General features: G+C 34.3%; 1 protein-coding gene and 1 long non-coding RNA gene across 3 annotated transcripts; one reads left to right on the forward strand and one right to left on the reverse strand.

The window, feature by feature from the left end:
• Positions 1–1,504: 1,504 nt before the first annotated feature.
• LOC148306413 (uncharacterized) lies at positions 1,505–6,243 on the reverse strand. The gene is made up of 3 exons (XR_015838005.1): positions 6,054–6,243; positions 3,351–3,501; positions 1,505–1,901 (listed from the first exon to the last, which is right to left on the reverse strand). It is a non-coding gene; the product is annotated as an uncharacterized LOC148306413 (long non-coding RNA).
• Positions 6,244–6,466: 223 nt separating this feature from the next.
• Positions 6,467–11,538, forward strand: LOC148306414 (uncharacterized). 2 transcript variants are annotated; one of them, XM_088265134.1, is made up of 4 exons: positions 6,467–6,685; positions 6,864–6,907; positions 7,859–8,553; positions 9,086–11,538. In XM_088265134.1, exons 3-4 carry the CDS (start codon positions 7,890–7,892, stop codon positions 10,093–10,095), a joined length of 1,674 nt encoding a protein of 557 aa, XP_088121260.1. In that variant the 5' UTR covers positions 6,467–6,685; positions 6,864–6,907; positions 7,859–7,889; the 3' UTR covers positions 10,096–11,538. The 2 variants fall into 2 exon arrangements, with proteins under 2 accessions (XP_088121260.1, XP_088121261.1); XM_088265135.1 differs by lacking the exon at positions 6,864–6,907.
• The last annotated feature ends 5,948 nt before the right edge of the window (positions 11,539–17,486 follow it).

Here is a 17,486-nt window from a genome sequence, read left to right on the forward strand (position 1 = left end):
GCAACAAATTTTCTACTATTTTTACAATAATTATATTTTGAAAAAGATGTTAGTTAAAAATAAAGATAAAAAGGATTTTAAGTTGCATTCAGCTGTGGATTACGCAAATTAGGTGTTAGAGAAACAAAAAAGAAAATTCTCACATTTAACATTTTTTTTGTCTAAATTAAGATTTGAGTCAAGTAAGTGGTCGTCCGCCTCCGGATGGTTCAACGTTTTTTTTCCATATTTGAATTTTTGATAAACTAAATACTAAATGTTGTCCGCCTCCGTAGTGTAATGGTTAGCATGCTTGACTACCGTTCTAGAGGTCCCGGGTTCGATTGCCAGGGGGGGTCAAATAAATGTAAGTGATTTTTTCACTGTAATATTTATTCAATATTACCCTGGACTGGTACCTGAAGCGGAGGGCTGAACACCTTTCCTTCATAAGTAAATATATATATTAAATAATATCAAGATAGCTAACTAACCACTTATTTTTATTAATTTATTTTTAAGCCCTTATCCGCACCCCAATGGTGCATAGGGAACTACTTCATATAAAAGCAGTGTTATCTTGATATTATTTAATATATATTTACACATGAAGGAAAGGTGTCCAGCCCTCCGCTTCAGGTACCAGTCCAGGGTAATATTGAATAAATATTACAGTGAAAAAATCACTTATATTTATTTGACCCCCCCTGGGAATCGAACCTGGGACCTCTAGAACGGTAGTCAAGCATGCTGACCATTACACTATGGAGGCGGACGACCACTTACTTGACTCGAATCTCAATTTAGACAAAATAAAAATTAAATTCTTTTATTCACGTAGCACAGGTGAATGCAAGGTGCTTGAGTTGATTAGTACGAAGCACATCTCCGCAAGTTGGAGCTCTTCCTGACTGCTTTCTTGTAGGCTAGCTCTATAACCGCACCGTTAACATAACACGTACAGCAGTACATAACTAGCATCAAGGAAAATATGTACATATTAGTAAAGTGTAAATAATAATTACGCGTAGCAAAAATCTCCGGGTTAGAGGAATTCTCAACATATGGTAGGTTACAACATTTTGAGTGTGTCCAAATACTTGTTCACAAAATCTGGATTATCTCCAATTACAGGAGTTATTTTCATATTATTTTTTGACATCTCATCAAAGATGAAGAAGAATATGGAAGTCTGGGCATTTACGGGGCTGACGACCGTCATAGGCTGGTTTAAGTGATCACTTTACACACGTGTAACATTCACCAATTCTACCCATTATTGACAACCACACTACTTAAATTCATGGAAGTTCTATATATATGAACCAATTTTGAAACCTTGTTCTTGAATCACTAGAACTTCACTAGAGACATCTATTGGTGAGATGTAAAGAAAGTAGTAAAAAGCTTCTTTACATCTCACCAATAGATGTCTCTATTGAAGTTCTAGTAATTCAAGAACAAGGTTTCTAAATTGGTTCATATATATAGAACTTCCATGAATTTAAGTAGTGTGGTTGTCAATAATGGGTAGAATTGGTGAATGTTACACGTGTGTAAAGTGATCACTTAAACCAGCCTATGACGGTCGTCAGCCCCGTAAATGCCCAGACTTCCATATTCTTCTTCATCTTTGATGAGATGTCAAAAAATAATATGGTAGGTTGAAAATCTCATATGGTAGGTTGAAAATCTTCAAGTCGCAAGACAAAAGCAGCTTTTGAAGAAGATTCAGGGTATCGTCGGGTAATCTAACCAAGGGTGGGAGACCATCGGGCGCCATGCGGGAGGAGACTGCAGAACAGGCGAAGAGTTGGGCCGACAAGTTGCTGATGTAGGCTGGCTACAAGTCAAGTCCTTAGCTGGCGCTTGCTGGTGACGGGTTGTGTAGTTCCAGAGCGTAGTGTTTTCAGTGGCAGTAGCTATAAATGTTTACATAGCACATTAACACACTAGACAAAATTATCGAAATCGTTTAGTACACAACCATGATACACGATTTACACACAACGAAGGTTTGATAGTCCCAAGAATTAACAATAAATATGGGAACATTTTTAATTTGTTGCCGACGGATGTTAGAGGTCAAAATAAAATATGGAACAAAGGCAAAAATATAGGAAATGGGTAAAATGATCAAGAGTTAATTTTATGAAAATTGTAAAATGTATATATATTTTTAATTTTTCTCATTTTGTGTGTATATTATTAGGTTAAAAACAATAAAAATGTATTAAAAAAGAACTCCACCGACAAGACATACAAGGTGGGTCTCTGCAAAATATATTTTTTTAAATATGTTAAAAATTATTTAAATAAATGTTTACAATTTATGTTAATAATAAAAAATTAAAAAATAGGACGGGAAAGGTTTTTCTATCTATTCGGTCAATTGATGCTTAACGACGGGAAGGGTATTTTTACCTTCTGCGTCAGCCACATTTCAAAGTCAGAAAAGAATGAATTATTTAAAGCTTTTATATGAATATTATGTACCAATCTCTTTGTTGAGGTCTAAACAATATGCACACAATTATCAAATCCCATCACCAGCGGTCTGCAGACGTAAAAAACACCCGTCGAAAATATGTTAATATCGCAACAATATCTAATGTTAGTACAAGATTTGAAGTCCGTTGCAAAATTTTCAAAGAAACCTCTGATTATATTAATCTTTTTTATTTAAACCCTATTTGCACCCAGGTAGTGTATAGCAAAGGTGTCAAACTCAAAAGACACTAAGAGCCGCTCAAGGTGTTTTGTGTACGTAGGCGGGCCAAAAATCAAAAAAATTAAAAATCTCATTATCATTTTAATCTAACTTAAAGTGAATAATTTACTATCAAAGACAGTCACATAAGGTACAGAAGATCCAACTTAGTGATTTTGTAAAAAAATATCATATGTGGCCGTACAAAAAAACGTTTTCAATGAAGAATTAAAATAAATGAAAAATATAACCGCGGGTATCCGCGGGCCGCAAAAAAGTAATCGGGCCGCGAGCTTGACATGCCTGGTGTATAGGGCACCGCATTGGATCAAAAGAGTTAGCTCATTACACTAAGGCGGGTGATCAGTCTTGCACTCTCAGATTCTCAGATATAAGAGTGAAATATATTTGATGGAACAGAGTGAAAGACATCATCACTATAAAGGAGAAAGGTAGGTTATTGAGAATGGCAGCAATGGCTATGGTATTCGTATTTAGTGCATAACCGTACTCGTAGTAGCTTGCGTAACCCGGACACTACTAATTTATACGAGCCCCTCGAAAAACTTGAATTGTCGATTTACAACCATAACAACACAAACCAAGTAAAGCCCTATGCACCGCAGGTTAAGCAAACAGAGAAAGAGATCAGAATACTCACTCGCAGCATGACACGTGACTCCTAGGTCCTTCCTTCTTCTTCGCCATTCACTATTGCGCTACCAATCACCCTGTTAGGTTTATCTTGCCCGTGCGTTTGGAGCAGAACCTATCAACTTCCTCACCTGGTGGTCCATGCGTAAAAAAGGTTCCTAAAATCAAAATGAATCCAAAATTTAGTAAAAATATTTCACATGTCGCTCACTCCTTTCAACAACGTCATATTATCAAAAATTGACAATTTTCAGTTGTGCATGTTTTCGGAATGCCCAGAAAATGTACTATATCCCAGCAAAAGCGACATATTTTTAACTTAATATTTACACGCTACCAAGGCAGTAAGTGTTGTTTTTGCATTTTGAAGAAAGGTATTGTTAAATATACTATTTTTTAAATATACAAAATATTTTTCAAATGGAGAAAAAATATTCAGGTTTTACCTAAAAAGATCTGGTGCACAGTAAAAAGTTCAATAAGTGGCTTGATATTTATTTTTAATACATCTTACTATATTTTTAAACTTTAAAATGATCTCCTGAAAAAACAAGTTTTTTGATATATGACGTTGTTGAAAGGAGTGAGCGATATATCAAAAAACTTGATTTTTCAGGAGATCATTTTTAAATTAATCAAATAAATAAATCATTTTCAAAAACAACCCTTTCTGCCCTGTAGTGGGTAAATATTAAGTTAAAAATATGCCGCTTTTGCTGGGATATAGTACATTTTCTGGGCATTCTGAAAATATGCACAACTGAAAATTGACGATTTTTGATATATGACGTTGTTGAAAGGAGTGAGCAATGTATTATATGTCTCAACTGAAACTCTTTTCGTAAGAATAATTAAGAACCGTTAAGATTCCTTTCGTATTCCAATTGGAGAGAGCTATTTACTTCACAAATTCTCAACTGATGGCTGAACCGTCAGCCAAAATTTCACATCTACTAAAATTACAGCTCACATGAAAAAGGAATCCAACAACATCATATATTGATTGCATTATCTTTGAAAAGTTAATGCCATTTGAAAGGTAACATAATGGCCAGAAGGATGAATAAAGGAAGTGTATAAAGTGATTACTTAAGCCGGCAATAATCAGGTCGTAAGCCCTGGAATGCTCAGACGTCCATCTTCTGTCGTACAAAAACGATAGATCCTTAGTCTCATTTGAGACATACAGTGAATCTACGGTTATTTTACCTCTAGTTGTTATGTTGGCTAACAAAATATAAATCAGAGGTAAAATAAATATGAACATAAATAAATCAGAGGTAAAATAAATTTGAACGGATATAATACATTTTTGTCCGCCTCCGTAGTGTAATGGTCAGCATGCTCGCCTACCGTTCTGGAGGTCCCGGGTTCGATTCCCAGGGGGGTTTAATAAATATAAGTGATTTTTTCACTCTAATATTCATTCAATATTACACTGGACTGGTACCTGAAGTGGAGGGCTGATCACCTTTCCTTCATGTGTAATCGATCGAGATAACACTGCGTTTATATGAAGCAGTGCCCTATGCACCATTGGGGTGCAGTAAGGGATTTTTATATTATTAATACATACCGATATATATCATCCGCAGGGTGAATTATCCAGAGTATGATTTAAAATTGCTATTAATGTTTTATAATTATTATTGTAAACCAGACGAACCTCATTCAAATTACTTGATATTATTTTTTGACATCTCATCAAAGATGAAGAAGAATATGGAAGTCTGGGCATTTACGGGGCTGACGACTGTCAAAGGCTGGTTTAAGTGATCACTTTACACACGTGTAACATTCACCAATTCTACCCATTATTGACAACCACACTACTCAAATTCTTGGAAGTTCTGTATTGGTTCATATATACAGAACTTCCAAGAATTTGAGTAGTGTGGTTGTCAATAATGGGTAGAATTGGTGAATGTTACACGTGTGTAAAGTGATCACTTAAAACAGCCTATGACGGTCGTAAGCCCCGTAAATGCCCAGACTTCCATATTCTTCTTCATCTTTGATGAGATGTCAAAAAATAATATGAAAATAACTCCTGTAATAGGAGATAATCCAGATTTTGTGAACAAGTATTTGGACACACTCAAAATGTTGCAAATTACTTGAATTTTTTTACGAATTTAAAAGTATGAAATAATATCGAAATTGTGCGATTATTTTATAATACACTTAAAGATTGTCTTAAATAATGCAGTAAATAAAGGAAATAAACTGAAAATTAATGACGATGTGAAATTAAATACAAGCTATATTAAATAGTTGCAACAATATTAATCACATTAAAGGTATGTTTGTATTTAAAATTGTAACAATATTGATCACACTGAAACGACTGTTCATATTTAAAATTGCAACAATATTATTCATATGAAAAAACAGTTTCCATTAAAAAAAAATACAACAATATATAAAACATTAATATTCGTATCACATGATGCCAATTTTCAGTATAAAATTAAAAACAACAGGATAATTGGAAGTAAATACTGCAATTAACTAAATCCAAATTCAAATACGTTTTTAATTTACTAAAAAAACATCTAACGGATAGCGCTATTTCCATAAAATCAAATAACAGCAGATGCACAATTTTATAATAATCTGCATTCAATTAAACGATATTACTTTCAATATTAAATATAATGTTTCAAAGAACTCCTATTTTCAAAAACAAAAAAAAAATACAATTTTGTACCTTCCATGTTTTCTCGATTGTTCGTCGTTCTTCGATATCTCATCGCGGAAATTCTGCCCCATCACGCGCACAAGTATTCTTGAAATAAATCGATAAATATCCTTGTGACTAGATATGATTATTATTAAATTTATTTGCGGGACAATCTCCGAATGCGAGTCGACTTCGGAAGAGGCAGCACAATTTTCAAAATTTTGAAACAGCAGGCAACGGGCGGGCAGTCACAAGAGTGAACAGAGCTGCGATTCGTTGCCAACAAAGACTAACTAAATTATGTTTGCCAACTGAATAAAAGAAATGTGAAAATTCTTGCTTTATGTAATCCACAAAATCGGTGAGACATCTACCGGTCAAAAAAGTTGCGAAATTCTCCTAAATACAAAATGTAGTCTATGATCCATTTTCTTCTCTTTATGTATTGTGTTCTTTATATCCACAAACATTTACAAATGTCACTTTGACATTCTCTTTTATGTTCGTCGGTTTTATTGTTATCTATCTTCGCGGATATATATTTTACTTACATACAATTGTTTGATTCGATACATGTTTTATAAAAATATATGAGTAAAAAGTGCTTTTACTTTAAATAACCACAACAATGTGTTTTAACTCTGTTTAGAACTCTGAAGGTAATTAAAGATGACCGACGATTACTTTCATGATGGATCTTTTTGGGTTTTCCGTCATTGTGAATGCGATAAATGAAGCGAAGAATCTGATATTCAAATAATATCAGCAAAAAGATTACATAAATCGTAATAATAATATAATTATTTATAAACATTTATGTTTCTCTTTTTTTTTAAGAAAACAAAGAACTTAATCATGCCGCTCAATTAACAAAATACATTGTGAGTATTTCGGTATTGTAATATATAAATACAAGTATATTTTCTTACTACAACCTTTTATATTGTGGAGTATGCATACACTGGACTAGTTTCTCAATATTATTGTTTTACTATTTTATTTTTATTTTTATTAAACATAATATTTCTATATGGGTACTTATGCTGCATTTTATTGCTGTAATACATAGTATGTCATAGATGGTATTATACAAAGTGAACAATGGATGATAAAGATAGTGTTTTATTACCATACCACAAAGTTATCAATGCTTTTAATATACAAAATATATTAAATTATTTCTTTATATTGTGCACTTTTTTTGTTGTTTGTGCCTTTCAGGGGTATGTACCAATAATAATAAAAAATACCATATAAAAAATATTCTAAAGAAACATTCCAATTACAAATTTCAAAAATCATTGAACTAGCATTATACATTCAATCCGTTATTACAATCAAAATAAATTGTATATTGCAAAAAAAATTCTAGTAGAAAGTAAATAAAAATTATAATTTTATTACAGGCTTGTCTGCAGGTAGGGTTATAAGGAAAAGGAAGGTATATATCGACGGCCCCTACGTAAAGTAGTAGGAGAGAGCTTAGAAGATTTTTTCAACATATATTTTTTTATTAATTAACGGTTTTATCTGAAATTCTAAACTAGTATTATACATTCAAAAATACGCTAAAATAATGAATTAAATCGTTTTAAAACTTTATGCTTTGTCAAAATTAAGCAGTTAGCGTTTTAAGATTTCAGTTCATTTTGAAAATTCAATGTAGATAGAGTCTTACACGCCTGAAAACTAGGCGTTATTTATTTTATATATATTTTTTGTTTGTTTATATTTGTAGATAACGGACAGTTGATAACATGCATCAAATATCTCAAAATTGACAAAAATGTAGTTAGAGCACTTTATGTAGATTTGTATTATTATTTTTTCAGGAAAATTTGAAATCCTGTTGATATACGAAACATGGCTATTGCTAACCCGGACTTTAAAGCGACCAAATTTCGTTATACTGGTGAAGAAATGTCATGTCCCAGTATAAGCAAACAATCCTGTATCGCTACCATAAAGAAAGAACCTGTATCTGAAACTGAAATCTATTCTGAAAGACCTGAAGTTATGATTTTTCATTCTGACATAAAACGAGAAATACCATGTCCCGACATAAGCAAACACTCGGATAATTTCACATCTAAGGCAAAACTGAAATGGAACCAAAAAATACCTGAAATTGAGATTGCGCAATCTTATATTAAACAAGAACCTCCATCTTACGCAAGCGAAGACCCGGTTGTTTTTAAATTGAAAGTAGAACCCGGATTGAGTTCAGAAACATCCGAGATTGGCATAGATAATCATTATTTTAAACAGGAAGTTCCATGTTTTAACATAGGCGGGGAATTGGGTATTTCCGCTGTGAAACGTGAACCAGAATCTACAGTAGATAGACCCGAAGTATTTATTTCAATTCCTAGTATTAAAAAAGAGCCCGATTTTTGCATGGTGGATTCAGAAACGGGATATAGTACTGATAAAGGCAGCAAAGAATCAGCAGACCCCCAAATAGACGTTTTTCATCCTGACGTTAAACAAGAATGCTTGAAATCATCTCGTCCCAAAGTTTACTCAGGTAAGTCTTCTTTTTGCACTTTTTGCACATGGGACTTTATTTTAATAATCGATTTCACAAAAGCGGGGCAAATTGTGACAAATCTCATAATATTAAAATTAGAAGTATTTAATATTGGAGATCTCACTAGGACTTGATGTACAGTAACCAAATATTGCCAAACATCCACTAAGTACTTATCTGTACTTCCAAGAGGAGTGGAATAAATTTCAAGGGATACTGATAATGTGAAGGATAATACTGCTATATCATAAAGGGTGGATGAGGAATATCAAGTAAAAAAAAAGGAGATAGCTGCATTGGCTAGAGAAATGGGGGTGGCACACTTGTAGTTGTTGCGTGCATAACTTGAATGCTGCTAATTTGTAGGAGCTCCTACTTTTAAAAGTTCTGTACTCTTTATTATTATGAAGACTTTGCTGAATAGAAGGTCATTATGCAGGAGTTTAACTGTATTTAAGTAGGCATAGGATCACACCTTGTTTTTACCTGTTTTTAATTGAAATATCCACATAGTATGCTTTTTTTTCAGGTGAAACTGAGATTAAAATTCAAAGGGTCGGTTCCGAACCTAATATACCCGAAAAAAATGCCTTTTCATGCCCAGAATGTAAGTACACGTGCAAACACAATTTCCAGCTAAAGTTACATAAGTTGATTCATTCCCCCAACAAACCTTTCACGTGCTCTCTCTGCAAATACGCTTGCAAAAGGAATTATCAACTCAAAGCCCACATGCTAACTCACACCCGGGAAAAAACACTGTCATGTACCGAGTGCGATTATATCTGCAAGAGGAATTACGAACTTAAAGTTCACAAGTTAACTCACGATCCGGTAAAACCTTTCTCATGCCCCGAGTGCAATTACGCCTGTTCAAATAGAAGTAACTTAAGTAGACACGTCATAACTCACAGTAGCGAAAAATCCGTCTCGTGTTCCGAGTGTAAATACACTTGTAAAAGAACCCAAGAGTTGAAACAGCACATGTTAACTCACACTCGGGAAAAACCGTTCGCGTGCCCCGAGTGTGATTACAGTTGCAAGAGAAACCATCAGATGAAATCGCACATGTTGAAACACTCTCAGAAAAAAGGCTTCGCATGTCCCGCGTGCGCGTACACTTGTAAAAGAAATTCCGACTTGAAATCGCATATGTTTAGTCACATCGAGGAGAAACCTTTCTCGTGTTCTGTTTGTAAATACGAATTTTCGCAGAAAAATGCACTAAATAGGCATGTTGCGACGCATACCAGTGAAAAATCATTTTTCTGTCCGCATTGTTCCTATTCGTGCAAGAGAAATTACCAACTGAGCGCGCATATATTTACACATAACGCCGACAAACCTTACTCGTGCGAAACCTGTAACTACAAATGTAAAAGAAAGTTTTCCTTGAACTCGCATATGGTGGTTCATAAAAGGGAGAAGGTGTTCCAGTGCGCCCACTGCGAGTACGCTTCCTCGCGCAGAAACAACTTGATAACTCATCTTACTACTCATACACGTGTGAAGAAATCAGATGTTTTAGGACCAATTTAGCTGGGCAAGTCCTTACCACAGACAAAGCGCTGACATTAGAATATTGTCTATTCCAGATCGACCAGTGTAGTTTTCCCCCCTCAAAGTTTGAATTGTTGTTTGATAGAAGATTGTAACTTTTCGTTATCTCTTCATAGATTGTGTAACATTCATCTTTCAGCCTGAGATTAAACATCCGCATTACTTTGTAGTCACAAGCTCCATCTGTTGAATTTCTTGTGAAATAATAGATCTGAAAGCTTTATTTTTCTATCTGAGATTCTTTCCAAATTTTGATGCCTTCTAGGAAAGGCTTGAATTCATTTTTACAGATTATTTTATTTATTTCATGACTGTTCAAATTGTTTTCACATAATTTACAATAAAATAACACTGCATTATTAAAAGTCACCAAATTCAAATTCACCGTCACATCTGGGATAAAGGGCACTTTTAACTTTCATGTATGTGAATCTCAAATATCACGAAAAAATGGGAATGGAACGCATTCGAGAAAATATAGAAAAACCACCGAAAACATTGGCAGAGCCAAGTTGAGAATTTAGAAAACGAAAAAAGGTTTTGAGGATCAAAATCAATCGGCCAATAGATGCCGTATAATGGTTTCTCAGAAGAGCTAGATCATACAGAAAATCCTCGTCGAATATCAAGATTTGGAAGATTTTATATGTGAGTCAAGTATCTACAAATCATCATGGGAAAGATAAAAGGACTGTGAGGAGCTGACAGAAAACAGACATCGTGGCTTTGCGACATTTGCGAGTGGAGTGGAGGACTTGTTCCGGACGGTGCAGGACCGCGGAGCCTTTGCCATAGTGATCGCCAACGTTGAGAGGACCTGATAAGGCACGTGAAGAAGAAGAAGTGGTTTATATTAACCTTTCGCACTCGAGACTTTTTACAACTTATTTTTTTAAACTTTTTACAACAAGAACACACCCAAATGCTAGCAAGGACCTTGAGCAACTGGCGGGACAGAATTGTACCAGCTTTAGTACGTATCCCGGCCTTTTATTATTTAAACAACATAAAGGTACATAGTGGCGACATACAGTTGCCAACCAATTTACTGCGGAATTTACCATTCCGACATATTGTCGCCATTTGAGTGCAAAAGGTTAAAACTTCTTCTTTTTGTAGATCCTAGGGATCTATTTGTGCCTCCGCATGTCGCTCTTGGGATGTCGACTCCCAGCTGTCTTTCCACCTTTTCGGAGGTCTGCCTGGGGGTCTAAGTCCTTCAGGGTTGCCTTGGAGGGCGATACGTGAAACATTGTCTTCAGACATTCTGTTTATATGTTTATTTAGTTAAAACAAAATACTAAAAACCAATCAAAAACATGAGAGATCAAAACCGAGAATATAAAAGGCAATGGAAAAGTTGGCAAAGGAGGTGTCATTCGTTGCTGCAGACCAATCCACAGGATTGAGACAAAAGAAAAACAGGATAAAGTTTCAAAAGATGACTGGAAAAAACAAATCAGCAGAAGAATTTGCAGTATTTTGCTATTCATATTAAAAAATATGATTGGGAAGACATTGCAGTTAGAGAATTTGGAATATCTAAACCCTATCTCCACCTAATGGTATATAAGGAACCGATGTGGTGTTAACTTGAAGATTAATTACTGATGAGTATTGAGCTATAGGTGCCTGAGGCGAATACTGGGTATAAAGTGGTATGACTTCGTCAGGAATGACGATGTGAGGAGAAGAACTCAACAGCCCCTCATACTGGAAGTCCTGAAGAGGAGAAGGTGGACATGGTTGGGACATGTCCTCAGAATGCCACCTGAGAGCATCAACACCTCATGTCTCTTCTTCCAACCCCGAGGATTCCGGCGCCCATTCACCGACTATACTCAGCGGAACTTCGAGACGCCGGACTGACCTGCGAGGAAGCCAAGGAGATGGCGCGTGACAGAGTGACTTGGAGACGTCACGTGTTGGCCATATGCTCCACCTAGGGAGCGAACATGGAAAAAGAAAAAAAATTGAGCTATAGATTCTTAATTATGCAAGTGGAATATATGTATATATTTGATATATAGAATACAGATGAAGTAGTGAAAGGAGCTTGGGGTGAAGGGCATTACTGATATATCGTAAAGGTATTTGATGAAAGTTTATAGTTGTTATATCATTGCATTTGTACAAATTTTGATTAGTTATGGAGTCATTCCAAATGATATTGATGCTTTTAAAAATGTTAAAAATATTATTATTATAATAAATTTAAAATCTCCTATTTTGCTTTCATAAGTTCACAAGAAATCCGACATCGACATTTGTCATCGACAAAACAGTCATCGAAATTTGACTTAACTTCAATTCCTGACTTTTTGACTTTAGTACCTTAGTCCGCCTCCGTAGTGTAATGGTCAGCACGCTTGGCTACCATTCTGGAGGTCCCGGGCTCGATTCCCAGGGGGGGTCAAATAAATATTAGTGATTTTTTCATTCTAATATTTATTCAATGTTACCCTGGACTAGTACCTGAAGCGGAGGGCTGATCACCTTTCCTTCATGTGTTAACGATTAAGATAACACTGTGTTTATATGATGCAGTGCCCTATGCACCATTGGGGTGCAAATAAGGGTTTGAAGAAGACCTTTTGTACCGTTGCGGTACAATTAGGATCTCGTTGAGGTCATGTTTATATATTTTATGGTTTTAGTCAACTTGATAGCTTAGACACTTTTTAATGTTGAAATATCTATAAAAAAAATCACAAATACATCTCATTGACACGTCTTAAAGAGTGGAGTGTCAAATCAAATATTCCGATGTGTAAACGGACTCAAAAAATTGTCATAAAAGTGGACCAAGTAGTGCGTATAACGACCTATACAAACCAATAAGATTGTAAGTTTTATGAACTATTCCTTATTGAGAGGCAGAAAAAACCTTATTCATAAGAAAAGTATACCTCGATTCCAATTTGCTTACACCAAACGTTTGAAGTTTATGGATTTCAGCATGACTAAGAAAGGATAACCAAAATGTGATTCTTTGATAATACATAAAGGGTGTATTGTTTAGAGGTATACTAATTGAAATTTCCCGCAGTAAATTGATGGTGGCACCTGCCGGCATGTTGCGCCATCTTGTTGAAACCACAACTCTGTCACATTCATACCATTAAACTGTGGTACGAAGAAGTGAGTAATCATGGTTCTGCAGCGCTCTCCATTGTCTGTAACATTCTGGCCAGCATCGTCTTAAAAAAATATGGGCCAATGAATCCACCTGCCCATAAAGCACACCAAACAGTGAGTTTTAATGAATGTAAGGGGGTCTTGACAAAGGCTTTTGGGTTTTCTCCACTCCAAATCATCCACATATTGAAAATAGCACAGTATATAGATGTTGCTATTGCTGGCTCTTGAGGCAGATTTTATGAAAATGTGGCTAAAACTTACCGCCACATTCCTAGGTTGCTATAATTACAAAATGGGACTAAACAATATATCCAAAATTATAATTGTTGTCAGAAAAATTGGTCGTATTTGATTAAACTTCACCTACATTGGCTATTAATATATGACAACTTTTTGAAAAATACATCCGCATAAATCTGGTGAAAAACACGTTACCAATAAGATAAAAATTAATTGACTGAAAATGTCAACTGTATTCGGCCAGAGAAGTCACATCGCTCACTCCCTTCAACGTCATATATCAAATATCGTAAATTTTCAGTTGTACATGTTTTCGGAATGCCCAGAAAATGTACCCAGCAAAAGCGGCATATTTTTAACTTAATATTTACCCGCTACAGGGCAGAAAGTGTTGTTTTTGCATTTTGAAGAAAAGGTATTGTTTAATTATTTTTTTTAAATATACAAAATATTTTTCAAATGGAGAAAAAACATTCAGGTTTTACGTGGCTTGATATTTATTTTTAACACATTTTATTCTATTTTTAAACTTTAAAAACGATCTCCAGAAAAATCAATCTGTTTTTTTATATGTGATGTTGTTGAAAGGAGTGAGCGACACTGTACATATAATGTTATGGCACTTATTAAATTAAATTAAAAGTAGATCTTCTTGATATGGGACACGGGAAGTATTTAAAGTTAGTCACCCCGTCAAAATAAGTATTATTACTGTTGCAATATTACTTTTGCTGTTATGCTCTATGTACCTAGAAATTTTTCACTGTGCTTACTGATGTAATTCATCTTGTTTATAGTACTTTATTTTATGTTGTGTTACTAATAACTTCTAGATATATATTTTTTTATAAATTATGTAAATCAGGGCTGACCAAAGTATATACGATCCTGACCCAATCCAAATAACCAAGTAGATTGGAGGGCCACAGAAATAAATAGTTTTTAAAAAAATACAGGGATTCCATTGTTATATTAGAATTTATTTTACTATGAAAACTTGTTGCTATATGAATAAATATGTCATTCATTTATTTGGGACGCCATAAAATTATGTCCGCCTCCGTGGTGTACTGGTTAACGTGTTCAGCTATCGTGCTAGAGGTCCCGGGTTCAACTCTCAGGGGAGTTGAAAATAAATATTAGTGATTTTACACTCTAATATTTTTTTAATATTACCCTGGACTAGTCCCAGAAGCGCAGGAGTGATCGCCTTGCCTTCATGTGAGTAACTATTAAGCTAACACTGTGTCAATACGATGCAGTGACCTACGCACCATTGAGTGCAGATAAGGGTTAGAAGAAGAAGAAGAAAATTATGTTCTGTTAAATAAATTTTGTTTAAGAATTTTCGTACTGCAGCTCAAATATAAGCTGCGGCCCGCGAGCCGTGCTTTGGGCAGTCCTGATGTAATGAATCTCTTGTCACGGGTTCTATTTAGTGAGACATTCATTAAAAAAGTATTATATATTTATTTATAAATAAGTAAATCCAATATAGCGAGTTATATTTTCTACATTTATTAAAATTAGTACTTTTAATCTATTAAAATATTTTATTATTTTAAATCTATTCTGATTGTATTTGTATTTTTATTAAATCATTCACAATCGATAATGTTTTACTTATTTATAACACCTTTGACTGGCTAGACTTTATAATAACCATTTGTCACTCTTTTTTTTATTCTAATAATCGAAATAACTAATTCAAAATTTAATCCGCCTCCGTAGTGTAATAGTCAGCATCTCGGCTACCATTTTGGAGGTCCCGGGTTCGATTCCCGGGGGGGTCAAATAAAAATAAGTGATTTTTTCACTGTAATATTTATTCAAAATTACCCTGGACTGGTCCTTAACCGGAGGGCTGGTCACCTTTCCTTCATGTGTAAACGATCAAAATAACACTGCATTTATATGAAGCAGTGCCCTATGCACCATTGGGGTGCGGATAAGGGTTTTATTATTATTAGTATTAATTTAAAATTCTAAGAAAAAACAATCCAATCAACTGATTGTCATTTTAATAAATAAAAATATACACATAAGACGTTTGTCTACTACATGGAATTTTACCGTCCGGCACGTCTTATGAGGGGAGAGAAATACAAAGCAATAAATAAGTACATATTACACCACAAAGGTAAAGTCGAAGGCGGCATACAAAATGGACATACAGACAAAAGTAAAATTTCCAATGATTGACGGTGAGTTTTAGAAATTCCAAAAATTAGTCTTGCTGCAGCATTTAATACTGATTGCAGCTGAGTTATTTTATTGTCTAATAGACCACCTAATTGTGGATTCCACATTATGTTTAAACCTTGTATTTGTGCTTAAGGTGTAATGGGGCGCATAGTAATATAAAAGGTAGGTATTATATTTTGTATAGTATCTAATGACTGTTCATTAAGTAATGGGAAATCGTCCAATTACAAAAAAGACCATTAAATTAGACAATAAGTAAAGTATTATTTGTATTTGTCAATAAGTACATGTGGATATTGTCAAACATATCCTTGTCAGAAGGTAATTTTCAAAAATGATAAAGTCCATGATTTAATTTTTTTACATAATTGTATGCCCTTTTCTTGTGCATAATAGCAGTATTAGTCCTCAGGGGACTTGTACATAAAATTAGTATTCAAATTACAGACACTAAAATTACAAACAAACAAAAAAGTTGCCTTTGATTTTTTGCTATTATCAAAATTGTATTCAAAAATCATTCAAGGGACCAAAGTTTTAAAATATATGTATTCAATTACAAATTATAATTAAAATAAGTTTAAATTAATGAACGGTTTCTGTATTACTGTCTTCTTTTTCTGCCCCTATAGGGGCATTATAATGTGGTGTAGTGGCTAGCGCAGTTGGCTACCATGCTGGATGTCCTGGCTTTAAATCCCAGAGGGTTCAAAATATTAGTGATTTTTTACTTAGAATACCTGCACTTGTAGTAGCAAGTGTACCTAGACACTACTGATGTCAACCTACCAACTAGCTGCCATGAATGTGTTAATCCATCTTCGCAGTGTAGAGGTTAGTGCGTATGGCTACCATGCTAGAGTCCCCTAGTTTGATTCCCAGGAACGTTAGTGATATATTAATCATACATGTATTTAGTATAACATTTTGAGTGTGTCCAAATACTTGTTCACAAAATCTGGATTATCTCCAATTATAGGAGTTATTTTCATATTATTTTTTGACATCTCATCAAAGATGAAGAAGAATATGGAATATATGAAGAAGAGTTTCTGCTTAGTAAAAAGCTTCTTTACATCTCACCAATAGATGTCTCTAGTGAAGTTCTAGTGATTCAAGAACAAGGTTTCTAAATTGGTTCATATATATAGAACTTCCAAGAATTTGAGTGGAAAAAAAAAGAGTAGTGTGGTTGTCAATGATGGGTAGAATTGGTGAATGTTACACGTGTGTAAAGTGATCACTTAAACCAGCCGATGACGGTCGTCAGCCCCGTAAATGCCCAGACTTCCATATTCTTCTTCATCTTTGATGAGATGTCAAAAAATAATATGTATTTAGTATCCTAGGACTTACCACTTTGCCTTTATCTAATTAATGTTCTAGACAACATTGCGCCCTATGCATCATTGGGTGTAAGGGTTAGAAGTAGAAGACTATGTACATTTCTTTTTAAAAAAATCAATGGTTTATTAAATATATATTTACTAAGTTCCTATACTTGTAATATAAGCTTCTGCCATACATAAATGTTTATGTTGATTATTGTTTATTTCTCAACCGAAAATATAAAAAACTTGAATTGAAATTTCATTAAAACGGACATGACCAGTTTTAAAAATTACATTCTCATATTTATGTTATTACATTTGGTATGAATTGATAAAACAATTACGCAATAATAAGTTATTGTATTCTAATTTCCATTGGTAAATGAAATTTCAGTCAGACATATCTGAAACGCTTCAGCATGAAGTCGACACTACTCATTGCTATTCTGATAG

This window comes from Brachycentrus maculatus, unplaced genomic scaffold, assembly GCF_059751285.1.
Source record: "Brachycentrus maculatus isolate JH-2025_06_01 unplaced genomic scaffold, ASM5975128v1 h1tg000242l, whole genome shotgun sequence".
Lineage (NCBI taxonomy): Eukaryota > Metazoa > Arthropoda > Insecta > Trichoptera > Brachycentridae > Brachycentrus > Brachycentrus maculatus.

Coding starts and splice junctions, on each gene's coding strand:
- LOC148306414 (XM_088265134.1), top strand. CDS start 7,890: ATGGCTATTGCTAACCCGGACTTTAAAGCGACCAAATTTCGTTATACT. Junction 8,554..9,085: donor TCGTCCCAAAGTTTACTCAG/GTAAGTCTTCTT, acceptor CTTTTTTTTCAG/GTGAAACTGAGATTAAAATT.